Source organism: Diorhabda sublineata, chromosome 6 (assembly GCF_026230105.1).
Source record: "Diorhabda sublineata isolate icDioSubl1.1 chromosome 6, icDioSubl1.1, whole genome shotgun sequence".
NCBI lineage: Eukaryota > Metazoa > Arthropoda > Insecta > Coleoptera > Chrysomelidae > Diorhabda > Diorhabda sublineata.
In genome coordinates this window covers 11,864,103-11,876,506 of record NC_079479.1, presented here as the reverse complement: position 1 = coordinate 11,876,506, position 12,404 = coordinate 11,864,103, and the positions used below count along the sequence as shown (strand labels likewise).

Sequence of the window (12,404 nt, the reverse complement as noted above, 5' to 3'; positions counted from 1 at the left end):
GTTTGCTACCAAAATGGGAAACTGAGTGAAGTGGCCTTAAAACTTACTCGAGGTTCAACTTGATATAATTGAAGTAGAAAACTTACGTTGTTTAAAATTGTATATATTGATACATGAACCTATCAGAAAATTTAGGATACATGGAAAAGGGGGTCCAAACTCTCTTCACGGAACTGAAACCATTCTGTTTTTTACGGAAAAATCACTTGGAAAGAGAAATAAAGAAAATAAAAAACTGTAGTCAAGCATTCGACTGGGAGTCTATAACTGGTCTCTTTTTTTGTAATTTCTTCCAATAATTATGTTTTAAATTTAACAATAACGCAAATAATAGGAATAAGAAAGAGCAGGAACATATAAATCTATCTACAAATTAAAATTAATTTTTTAAAAAACATTATACCTTATTGTATTTTTTTGTAACATTAATATTTGAAATAAATATATATTTGAAAGTTTATAATATGAAATTTGAATATCACATTGGTGTATTTGACATTTTTAATCCAAACAAATTAATCGGAATAATCAGAATCCTTATCACTGTAGTCATTCTCTTTTTCATCATAGTCTGGATCTTCTTCTACAATTTTCACAGAAGAAATTTCTTGTTTTGCAGATCTCTGGTGAAATACAAACGAAATGTATTTTGACATATCCCATATTTGTTTTAGAACCTAAAAATAAAAACGTGGAAATCAATAGTATATCTCACTCAATTTACACAGGCGATCAGTGAAAATATTAATGTGCTATTTTTAACTTCATTTGGTATAATTCTAGTGTTATACTATTTAATAACAGCAATGTAAGGAATAGTGTGTAGTTTGCAATGGAAGGTATAAACATGATTATGAAGTTAACTAAAAAATGTAAATAATTCGAAAGCTATGGTCAGACTCGAGAAGTACAAGATGGAAAAGTTCCACATTACTAGTGATGGCCAATATAAAACTGATTAGGGCGCAAATATGATTTTGGCATATGGAGACGACATCAAGACATTCAAGACTATCATTTCCATATATAATATACATGTATTTATATAGTTTCGAGGTATAAACATGATTATGAAGTTAACTAAAAAATGTAAATAATTCGAAAGCTATGGTCAGACTCGAGAAGTACAAGATGGAAAAGTTCCACATTACTAGTGATGGCCAATATAAAACTGATTAGGGCGCAAATATGATTTTGGCATATGGAGACGACATCAAGACATTCAAGACTATCATTTCCATATATAATATACATGTATTTATATAGTTTCGAGTTTCCAATTACCAGCCACTTTACCATATGACTATGAGGTAGGGAGTGAAATATATACAAGTATCAAAAAAAGAATCAGTGCTATCATACATTCCAAAAACTGCTGGCTATATACTCAAAAATCTGAATTTACATATTTGTATAATGTGTATAATATGATGTGTCATAACATATGCAGCTCAAAATCTTGTACGATCACAGAACAAAACAGACTCACCAGAAATATTAATGCAAAATTTCGATTTTTTAATGTCAAAAAATAACTCTATTGAAGGGATTTGAAAAATGTACAAAAGAGGTTGGACCAAAATCAAAAAATAATTAAGATGCGTTTGCTTTTCTTATTTCCTTCCTATTACATCCTCTATTGGATTGGGGTATTGACTGTTACGTTATTACACTATTATTCAGATTTACATCTTTAAAAGGTAATTTTATACGATTTTTGCCATATGCGCTCGAGTAATACTAGGCATAAAAGAATATTTTCTCTTACAAACGAAATATATGACACTTGATTTTGAAATGTTAACAATATACCTGTAATAATTAAGATAACCTAATAATAGTAATGCACATGTGACTATACATTTTAATGACATCCCATATTATTACTAATCTGTCATTATATTAATACCCGGGTTCCAGACAGATTTGCGAAAATCTGTTTTCAACTTTTTTGTATACTAGGATACGCCGATTATTACCAATTAGGTAACATCTGGGATCATAATCGACCACTAGTGATCTTTTAAAATGATCTCTAGCAAACTGTAGTCATACTTTAAGATATACGTTACAAGACTTTGTCTCATGAAATGGCAAGAATTGATCCTGCTTTGTATCATTTACTTAGTTCTTCAGACCTGCTTAATGCTCTAGGAATCGAGTTTTGTGCGACTTGGAATTTTTATACTATTTATACATATAAGAAGCCTTTTTCAATCATCATTTGAGCTGTAGGACAAATTTCGGGGTGATATTATTATTTCGACTAGATTATACTTCATTTTCAAGTTCTAATTAAGTTACAGAGCTGTGTGGCATAAACAAAATGATTTTAAGATAAACAATCCATTTCTTGCACTTTACATTACATATTTTGCAAAGCCGTAAAAGATTGATGACTTTATAACGTTTGAAAATTAAATATTTCATTTAAAAATATTCAAAATTAAACCACTAATCTCAATTTTTCTGGAGTCGTGTACTATTACAACGTTTCGAATGGAAAATATCAAGAATATAAGTGCCTACAGTAGATGAATTAATTAGCCAATATAAATTTTGAGCAAACAAAAAACAAGAAAGCATATATAATAACCAGACATAGATAATGATATATAATAATGAAATAAAAGTCTAAAAGCTTAGAGCTTGATATGTTCAGAGTGTCCAGATTACAAGAATATGGAGCAAATTGTCAATAGGTAAGCCCAGACTCAAATGGAGGAACAATGTCGTGAAAAATCTAAAAACTCTTGGAATTTAGTATTGGACATGGGATATGAGGGATCGAAGTAGATGGAGGCAGCATAATCATAAGAGAGGTTTATCATTTATGATAGCCTACTGATTTTAATTGGAAGCTATAATAAAAATAAACTTTGATTTTCGCACATATTATTTTACTAGAGTTGTGTATTTTCGGATTTTACAAGGTAATGATTTTGGGTAAAAATTATTTTCAAAGGATGCTTGAAAATGTTTCTTGAATAGAAATTTTTGAGCACATATAATGTAAGTATGAAGGTTTTTAGATCTTACTGAAAAATGAATGAAAGGAAGATCAGAAAACTATGCTTTTCAAATAGAATTATATAATTATAACAAAATTTCATCTAGAAGAATAGCAGATATATCAAAAAATAAACTGAATATTGAATTCATTTTCAGTATCCTCACTTTCAACCAATTTCTCTTAGCTTTACAACAAAATAAGCTCTAAATCCTCAAAACTCGATATCTTGCCAAAATTTAAAAATTTTCCATCTAAAGTTGAACCTCTAAAGAATAATAGTTATGAATTATTATTTACCATATCTGCTAAGCCTTTTTTGTCCCAACAATGATACCACATCGATAAATCGTCTGTGCAATCTGCTTCATCGGGAGGATTCTTAACTTGAATTCGATTTAAGCACCGTTTACATTTGAGCCTCGCATGTGTATCTGAATCAGTATCTTCCAATTTAAATAGGTCCCTAAGTTCTGCAATGCTAAAATGTCTGGCAGTTTCTTCGTTCATATCCACCACCGTTGAACTTAGAGCCTTTTTATGGGCCTGTCTTTGGAAAATTTTCTCTTCAATTGAACCAGCCTAAAAATTCCAGCACAGAACTAAGTAAGAAATAATGATCAAATACTGGTGGAATTGAATACAAAAAGTAATATCTAATAAACAATTAGAAAGGTATTTCAAGGTAGAAATTAATAATAAATTGATTAATTCTTTGATATGTGACAATATTCTTTGATGGTTATCAGAAAATTATTATTTAAAAGAATGCTCAAACTGATTGTCAGCAGTATTTTGTCTCTTAGTTGATAGAATTGTCGATTATACTGACGAGGTTAATCTGGTATTCAATTTATTCACAGAACTCTATTACAACAATTTATTTCCACTTTTGAATTTGTCACTAGAGTGAGGTCTCTGAAATAGCACTGTTTGATTGGGTGATTTAATGCATAATCATAACCATTGAAATGTTTTTACCAGCACGTGAATGTTTGGAATGTATTTGTCCTGGATAATTGCTACGAACCACTGCTTGCTTCAAGAAAATTTTGTATTTGATATACTTCTACTAGTGTGTGTTCGATATTTTCTTCAATTACACTTTTATCTTACTGACCTAATTTATAGTTAATTTCTGGGTTGTATTTTTATAAAGCCAATTTATCGTAATCTTTATATAACAATTTCTATGCATTCGCGTACGAAAATGAGCATGCAGTGTGAAATTGCAAACAAAATTTCATGAATATTTCTAAATGTCTATATTGTAAAACTTAAACCTCACATCTTATAAAATAGAGCGATGAAGAAACCTAAATTACAAATATATTCTGATAATGATGAATAGACAATTATTGACACTTAACTTTAATGAAGCAAAAACAAAACTTATGCAATTCAGTAACAGTAAAAATTATATTCAATGACTCAGACACATCACTGCATATAACTGCAATAGTGTTGCATTGTTAGTAGTTTTATTTGCATATTATAAATTATTTTCTCTAGAGCTTTGTCATTTAACTGGTTTTATACGTATTGAAATTTAAATTGTTTCAACCAATGACTAACTCATCTTAATTCAATTCGGGCCTTTCTTATTAAAACAGCTTCGATTTTTGTATTTGATGTTTGTTTGAATATAGAGAAAAAATAGACCACTTGGGTAGCACACTTGTTCATTAAATGAAAGTTATTAAAGTGGATAAATATATAAGTAGTTCATGGCAGACTATAATTACCATTGGTGAAGTCAAGTTATCAAAGAGAGCAAAAGAAAAGTGTGAACATCAAAACAATCCTTTCTCAAGAAGTTTAACATATTGAGTAACTAGAAACTTGGAATTTTGTTTTGTAGTTCTAATATATGACTGCAAAGCTAGAGTTATATAATAATAGAGGTGATGGAAATGTAGAAATATTTAGGAAAATTAATAAACGAGTTGTGATAGAAATTGAAAAAGAAACGAATTTATTCAAAATAATTATGAAAGAAAAACAAAACTTATAGGTTATGAAACACATATATGGTTGTGTTTCATGATATTAACATCTTCGAAAGAGAAATAATACTTTCAGAAAACAACTGTTAAATAGGAACCAGTGGCTACAAGGAAGGCTCGGCCTTTAGGATGTGACAAAACATAAATGACAAATTCTGGCCACCAATATTTCCCTGTACTATATTTTTTCTATGAAAAAAAAATTGTAATACAAAATCCAGACAATTTTCCCTCCAGAACTGTAAAAAGTACAATTTACTTACCGCTAAAAATCTATATATATAACATGGTTTCTGTTGGCCGTCTCTCCAAACTCTGGCCATTGCTTGATCGTCATTAGCAGGATTCCAGTCTGGATCGAACATTATCAATCGATTGGCACCAATTAAATTGAGACCACAACCCCCAGCTTTTGAACTTAACATAAAAATAAATTCGTTCGATTCGGGATTGTTAAAATTTTCAACCACTTTCGCTCGTTTTTTTATCGACATTGAACCATCCAATCGCACATACAAATAACCTCTAAAAATAATAAATACTATATGTGACGTTTCTAGAATTTGTTTAATAAAATTAGCGATAAAAATAATGTAAATTAGTAGAAATGGGATAGGGAGGGGTGAGGCGTTAAAAAAAATTAAACAAATGTTGATCAAAGTGTATAAACCTCTAAAGAAACTTTTTATGCAAAAAGTCATGCTCTTTCAATCTGCCCCAATATTAAATAAAAATAAATGTACTTTACTTACCTTATTTTGCATAACACTTCAAACAAATCCAATGTTTGAGTATAATTCGAAACTAAAACAATTTTATCGCTATAATTCGCTTTAAGATTTGCGAGAAAACAATCTAACAACATTAATTTCCCAGAAAGTTCAGGCCTTACATCGTTCGGTCCTTTCTTTTGCGGTAAAATATTCCTACTCTTCTCAAATCCTTCTGATCCTTCCAAAATTTTTTCTAGTACTAGATCTGGATGATTACATAGCTTTTTCAAAGTAGTAATACTCGCTAAAGTACTTAAGGTATTTTTAGAGTCTATGTCGTTTACGGAACGTCTTATTGATTCCGAATTTATATAGTTGATATAAAGTTGTTTCTGTAAAGGTGTTAGCTGACAGATGATGATCATTTCAAATTTAACTGGTAAATATTTTGTTAAAAGCGAAGAAGTACGACGAATAAGACACTTATTTACTATATTAGTTAATTCTGTAAGACGCTCTGAAGCATGCTGTCGCTCTAAATCTGTAGCAGTTGAATCTTGTCCTAAAATATCAAGTAATATTAGTCAATAAAAATATTATCGCCAGTAATACTTTCAAGAATAATAAAATAATCAGTGGTTGTTAAAAAAACTGCTGAATTGGTAAACATATGTCTTAAAAAACAGATTGACTAACAAAGGAGGGATCCTTATCAAACACCTATTAAGGGTGAAAAGAACAGAAGATAAGTAAATAGGTATTCAAATCTTTATATTTCAACATATAAATGGATTTGATATTTTAAACATCTGGAGAACACTAATAATATTTTCATAAAGACAGTCAGTTAGTATAAGTACTTTCAGAATAATTAATTAAGTAAATCTACTACTTGAGAAAAAATTTAAGTTATCTACATTCAATCCGCCTAACAAAGTATTCACATCAAATAAAATATGTTTTCAATAAAAGTGATTATTTAGTAACCCCATTTTCCAATAGACTTGACACAAAAGATGCTCCAAATATCTTGTTATTTCATAATCAATAGATTTTAAAGGCATGTATCTAAAATAACTGAATAGGATATGACACTTCCTTTCAGAATATTTACATTTTATGATGTATCTCTCATATAATAATTTACATTGAATAGTTCTTGCTATTAATTCTAAATAGTAATAAACATTAGTGAAAATACAGTGATCACAAAATTACAAGAATAGTTACTCATGTTACTGAGGGGAATTCCTCATGCCGAGTATTTATAACAATTTTTACTTTATCCCAATAAACAGAATGTGGCCCCACGGGTTTAAGTAGCAACAATCGGAAGCATTTCTAGAAAGATTCAACCTAATTTCAGGTTATTTAATATATTTCTCTTTTATTGAAAATGATCAAGTTCTAGTTTTAAATATACATTAGTGCATCTTAATACCTTACAATTCTAAAGGACCATGTGATACAGCAAGAACTTAATAAGAAATGTATGAGTGAACTTGCTTCAATAAATTTGATACAAATTTTCCTTGCAAATCGGATTACTATTTTTTAGTAGACTAGCTATAGATTTGAAATATGAATAAAATAATTACTTATAGTACTAACCTCTCAGAATGTAATTTTCGAATTTCTTCTTAAATTCGGAAGCACTGCCTAATAATCCTTCATTTACAAAGTGAATCAAACTGAAATATTCCAATAAATCATTCTGTATGGGAGTACCACTAAGTAATACCCTCCTTTTAGCGTTAAGGCCCATTAGTGCCCGATAGGTTTGATTTTCACAATTTTTTAACCTGAAATTCCAAATTTTGATGAAAAAACTACTGACCTTTTAAGAAAACACATACAATCAAGGGAAGAAAGTAGATAGGCTAAGTAAAAACCAAAACCTAATGAAAATGAAAAGATTAGCGGGAGAAGGAAAGAACAGAAATCTCAGGTACAAAAGAAGCACGAAATCTCCACCAACACTGAATACTAATATACAGGGGTTTGGTTTAAAATTAATAAACCAAGTATAATACCTGTGACCTTCATCACAAAGCACCAATCCTATTTCACCTTTATGTAAAATATCAGCATGCATGCGAAACGTTTCATAAGATATTATGAGAACAGGTATGGCCGTCATCCCTTTTCCTTGCATGAATTGTAGCAGTTTTTTCTTACCATCTGCACCACCGTCCATAATCATAGATGACAGCCGACCTTTCAACCACTAAAATAAAAACCTTTTACTTTGTCTTACACACTGTCAAATGATCATTATTGCTCATTATAAATGATTATTACCTTATTAATTTCATTGCTCCAATTTTTTACTAATGAACTTGGACATACTATTATTCCTTTCTCTATCAGTGGTTTTGCTTCAGGTCCTTGTTTAACTAAAGTCCATAGTAAAGTTATACACTGTAATGTTTTACCTAAACCCATTTCATCTGCCATGATACATCCATAAGAGCCAGGTATTTGGACTCCCGTCACACAATCATACATAAACTTAACTCCCTAAAAATATTTATACATAAATATTGTTACCAAATAAATTTAATATTTTTATGATGCAATATACCTGGACAGGTATATAGATATAGATGCCTCTGGAGCAAGTGGCTATTAATATACACAGAAAATCCTACGAACATTAGAGTGAATAGTGAAATATTGAAGATACATAGCGAAAAATACAAGGGCTGTATGAAGTGAAGTGATTACTAAAATGTTAGCAGTGTTGTAATCAGTGTGATAATTGTGGTATAATAAAGTTGTAAGTTTCAAATTAACTTTACAATTTTAATTTTAATTTACCTCAGAAACGTTACATCACTTTCCTAATTAAAATTAACACATAATTTATATTTGGTTAAAAATTTTATCAAAATAAGTTTAGAATTCTTTTACTGGTGTAATTTTCAATATCTTTACCTGTTATAAATCTATTTTTTAATATTGACAATAACAAATACTTTTTGCTGCATTGTACATCAGGTAAATTTGCTAAAATGCAAGATATGATTTATTTTAAAATCATTTTATTCAAGTGCGAGACCTAATTTTAAAATTAAAACATAATAGACACCATTTACTTGATATTATTTGAGACACGTTTTCTAGCACCAGTAGTACAATAAAAGAGATTTTATAATTTTTTTAGTTATGACACTATTTGAGCGGAGGTGTGATATACTTCAGCTATTATATTCATTGGAGAAGTACAATTGGTACAAAAATTCCATGAGATATAATTGAGGATATCTTGATCATTGAGAATTGAACAGGTACAAGGAATCAAACAGGACCAAGTCAGTAATCTGGATGTATAATGATATCAATCAGAAACGGTTTTTGCCACGTCCAGCAATAGGAGAAATTACAGGATCAATGAAACTGGACTTTCATTAACCTCTGCACATCAAAGACTATGATTACACTTTGCTAGAAATCATTTGCACTGGGAAGACCATTACTGGTTGAATGTGATATCCTCATATGAATCCATATTTTATCTATTTGGCAATAGCAGACCAATCTGATAAAAAAGAGCAAACTAAAGGTTTGAACAAGACTGCATACAATCAATGTATGCATATCAAGAGATAGCATTAATATGGAGAGCCTTATCAACATGGCGATCATTCAAAGAAGTGATGTTAATGCACATGAGCATATTGTGAGCATGTTAGAACCACAAGATGTACCTTCCCCCCAATTTTTTTCAAGAGTAACAATACTCATTTGCATTTCAATAGAAGTATCCAAATTTATCTTGAAGAGATTGAAATCCAAGTAATGATATAGCCAGATAACAACACTCAGTTCAATCCAATAGAGCTTTTGGGATTTAAGTCACTTGTGAACTTTCTATCATTTACATGGAATTGAAAGCTATGACTTATCTATTCAAGAGTAAAATAAGGCCTTTTCATGGAATAAAAGTCTGTCAAAATTTATTTTTTTGGGCTGGTTTTTTCAAAAAAATTGTGCATTAAGGGGTTATATTCAAATATATTCCAAGATAACAAATGGATGTGTTTATTTTATTTCGTAGAGAAAGTGTCATACTATTTACTCATTTTTTAAAATGCGTTTAATCTGTACTATACCTATAATCATATTAATTAAAGTGAATATAAAATATTAAACTTACTTCTCTCTGATGAGGACGTAAAATATTTCCTAATTGAGGATCAACAACTACATGAACTAGTACTGTTCTGAAAATTGTAACACATGGAAGAATAAATTAATCATAGTGGAAAGGTTTATAAAATAACTTGGTATACAAAATATGTGTATTCCGTAATGCATAAAGCTATTAATCGTTATTAGGTAGTAATAATTTTAAAACAGCATTTGAATTTCGATGGAATAATTCAAATACAAGAAGTAGTAGGTAACCTACCCATCTTTTTTCAATTTATCATGTTCAGATACTTCTGGTGGAGAATACAATACAAGCGCATTGGGTGTATTGGGATCATAAAGTGCTCTTTTTACTTGCGGACGTCGAATCCCTAAATTTTTGGTGGATCTTGACCCTTCATAATTTGGAACAGGGCATTTAAAAGGTTTGGACAATTTCTTAATAATTTCTTCCTGAAAAGTATTTTCCATACGTAGAATATAAGTCAAATGAAAATATAATTTCAATTTAAGCTTACATGGTCTGAAAGGAATACAATTTCAGTATTAAGAGGTGATAGAGCGGTACGTTTAACAGTTTGATTATCATTAGACCTGTTTCTAGTTCTCTTATTTGTTAATGGAGTCACAAAATTGTTTTTCTGTGAAATTAAATCCTCAGTTCTAAATTTTTGACTAGGTGCTGAACTTCTCCTCTGGAATATAAAATCAATTAACAGTGGAAAATAATATTAAAACAAATGTACCATTTTTAAAAAACTTAGGTTAAGCGTTGGGGTCACGGAACAATTAGCGGCTAGGCATAAACACCATTTTTCCATGTTATGACGGTGTTGGGATGACAACCAGTAATACTGCTATAACAGTGACTTCTAGTTGCACGAAACGAGACCGATATTAACAGGCAGTAGAGAAAGTAGTCGAAACGTCAATATTGAATGCTTTTAAACGAAATTTAAATCAAGATAATTTATCAACAAAACCATTCTGTATCTTCGATAAGCAATTCTTCTTTATTTTATTTATTAGTAATTAAATATTAACAAATGGATTTGATTCAGTCTACAATTATCATTCCATTTATTAACTGAACTGTGTAATTCTTCCTGAAACAGTTAGACTGTGATTTAGTGAAGCTTCCGCAGTACGTCCTGTAATTGTTAACTTTCAATGCATTTGTATTTAATTGTAGAGCAACAATGATCAGTGTAGTGCACTCGAGTGAATAAAAGATGCATAGATATGATTTTAAATGTTTTCATGAAATAATTCAAGGTTCCAGAAATGTTAAATAACTATTAATATACGAGGTTTGTTCCAAAAGTGTCGAATATTTACGCGTCAAGATTTCCGATCGACTTTACGAATTGCAGTAACCAATTTGTATCTTTAATTCTGAATCGTCATTGTTGTGTATTGTTCCTGCGGATATGCTCCGAGAGGTGTACTAAAAAATACCCCCGAAATATTTAAAAATTATCTACACCCCGTAGATAAGCCGAATCACAGAGAACATTGAAGCCAGTAATCATAGGTACAACGTACCATAGACTGTCAAGATCTTATTAAATCCTAGAATTGAGCTAGTAGAAGTCTCCAATTGTCGAAGGATCGAATTAAAATCGAACGAGGCTCCTTAGTAAAGAATTTTTTTTCATGTGTACTGCAATTTCTTTATTTTTTTCACAGTTCAACAGTATCAATTTTTCATCTTTTCTTCAGTTTAAAAATATGTACACCTTCAAACAAATTGTGATTAATTGGTTTGTAATTTCGCGGTTTATGAATTTTTTGTTACTTATACATCGAAGAAAATAATGTGAAATTACTCTTATTTTGACTATTAATCACTACAGATAATATCAGTCGATTTTAAGCTCCATGAAAATAAGACGAAGGCATGATTTAACGAAATTTTGTTCAGTAGTAGTAGATGTTGCAAAAACATATAGCATGAACGAAGCTACAATAAGAACTATTAGAACAAATGAAAACACAATTAGAAAGAGTGTTGCAGCTGGCAATACCACGAGTATGGGCACAACATCATACACCAGAAATGTTGCAATGGGAAAAATGGAGAAAACGTTAATGCTTTGGATAGAAGATCAAACACAAAAAAGAGTATCCATTGATACAAGCGCAATAACAGATTAAGAATTATGAATTTACGAAAAAATTTTAGAGCAATTAGCATCTTCTTCTTCAACTGAAAAGAAGCCAAATATTTTGGCAAGTCATGGCTGGTTTGAAAGATTTAAAATGAGACATTCTTTACACAGCTTAAAATTAAAAGGTTAACTTGCTTCTGGCGACGCAGATGCAGCCCAAGAATATCCAGCAAATTTTGCAGAAATTATTAACGTCAATTCATACACCCCTGATCAGGTTTTCAATGCTGAGGAGTCAGGGTTATTCTGGAAAAAAATGCCTGAAAAGACTTATGTCTCAAAATTTTATAAATCGGCTAGTGGTCATAAAGCAGCAAAAGATCGCATAACAATTCTTCTCTGTAGCAAT

At 30.2% G+C, this 12,404-nt stretch overlaps 1 protein-coding gene across 1 annotated transcript; it reads right to left on the bottom strand.

Moving 5' to 3' along the window:
* Positions 1 to 241: 241 nt before the first annotated feature.
* On the bottom strand, positions 242 to 10,704 carry LOC130444897 (DNA repair and recombination protein RAD54-like). The gene is made up of 11 exons (XM_056780251.1): positions 10,631 to 10,704; positions 10,403 to 10,579; positions 10,144 to 10,337; positions 9,889 to 9,955; positions 8,031 to 8,249; positions 7,763 to 7,956; positions 7,341 to 7,531; positions 5,769 to 6,291; positions 5,280 to 5,541; positions 3,311 to 3,592; positions 242 to 677 (listed from the first exon to the last, which is right to left on the bottom strand). The coding sequence occupies exons 1-11, from the start codon at positions 10,631 to 10,633 to the stop codon at positions 516 to 518; spliced, it is 2,274 nt and encodes a 757-aa protein (XP_056636229.1). The 5' UTR covers positions 10,634 to 10,704; the 3' UTR covers positions 242 to 515.
* Between the last annotated feature and the right edge of the window lie 1,700 nt (positions 10,705 to 12,404).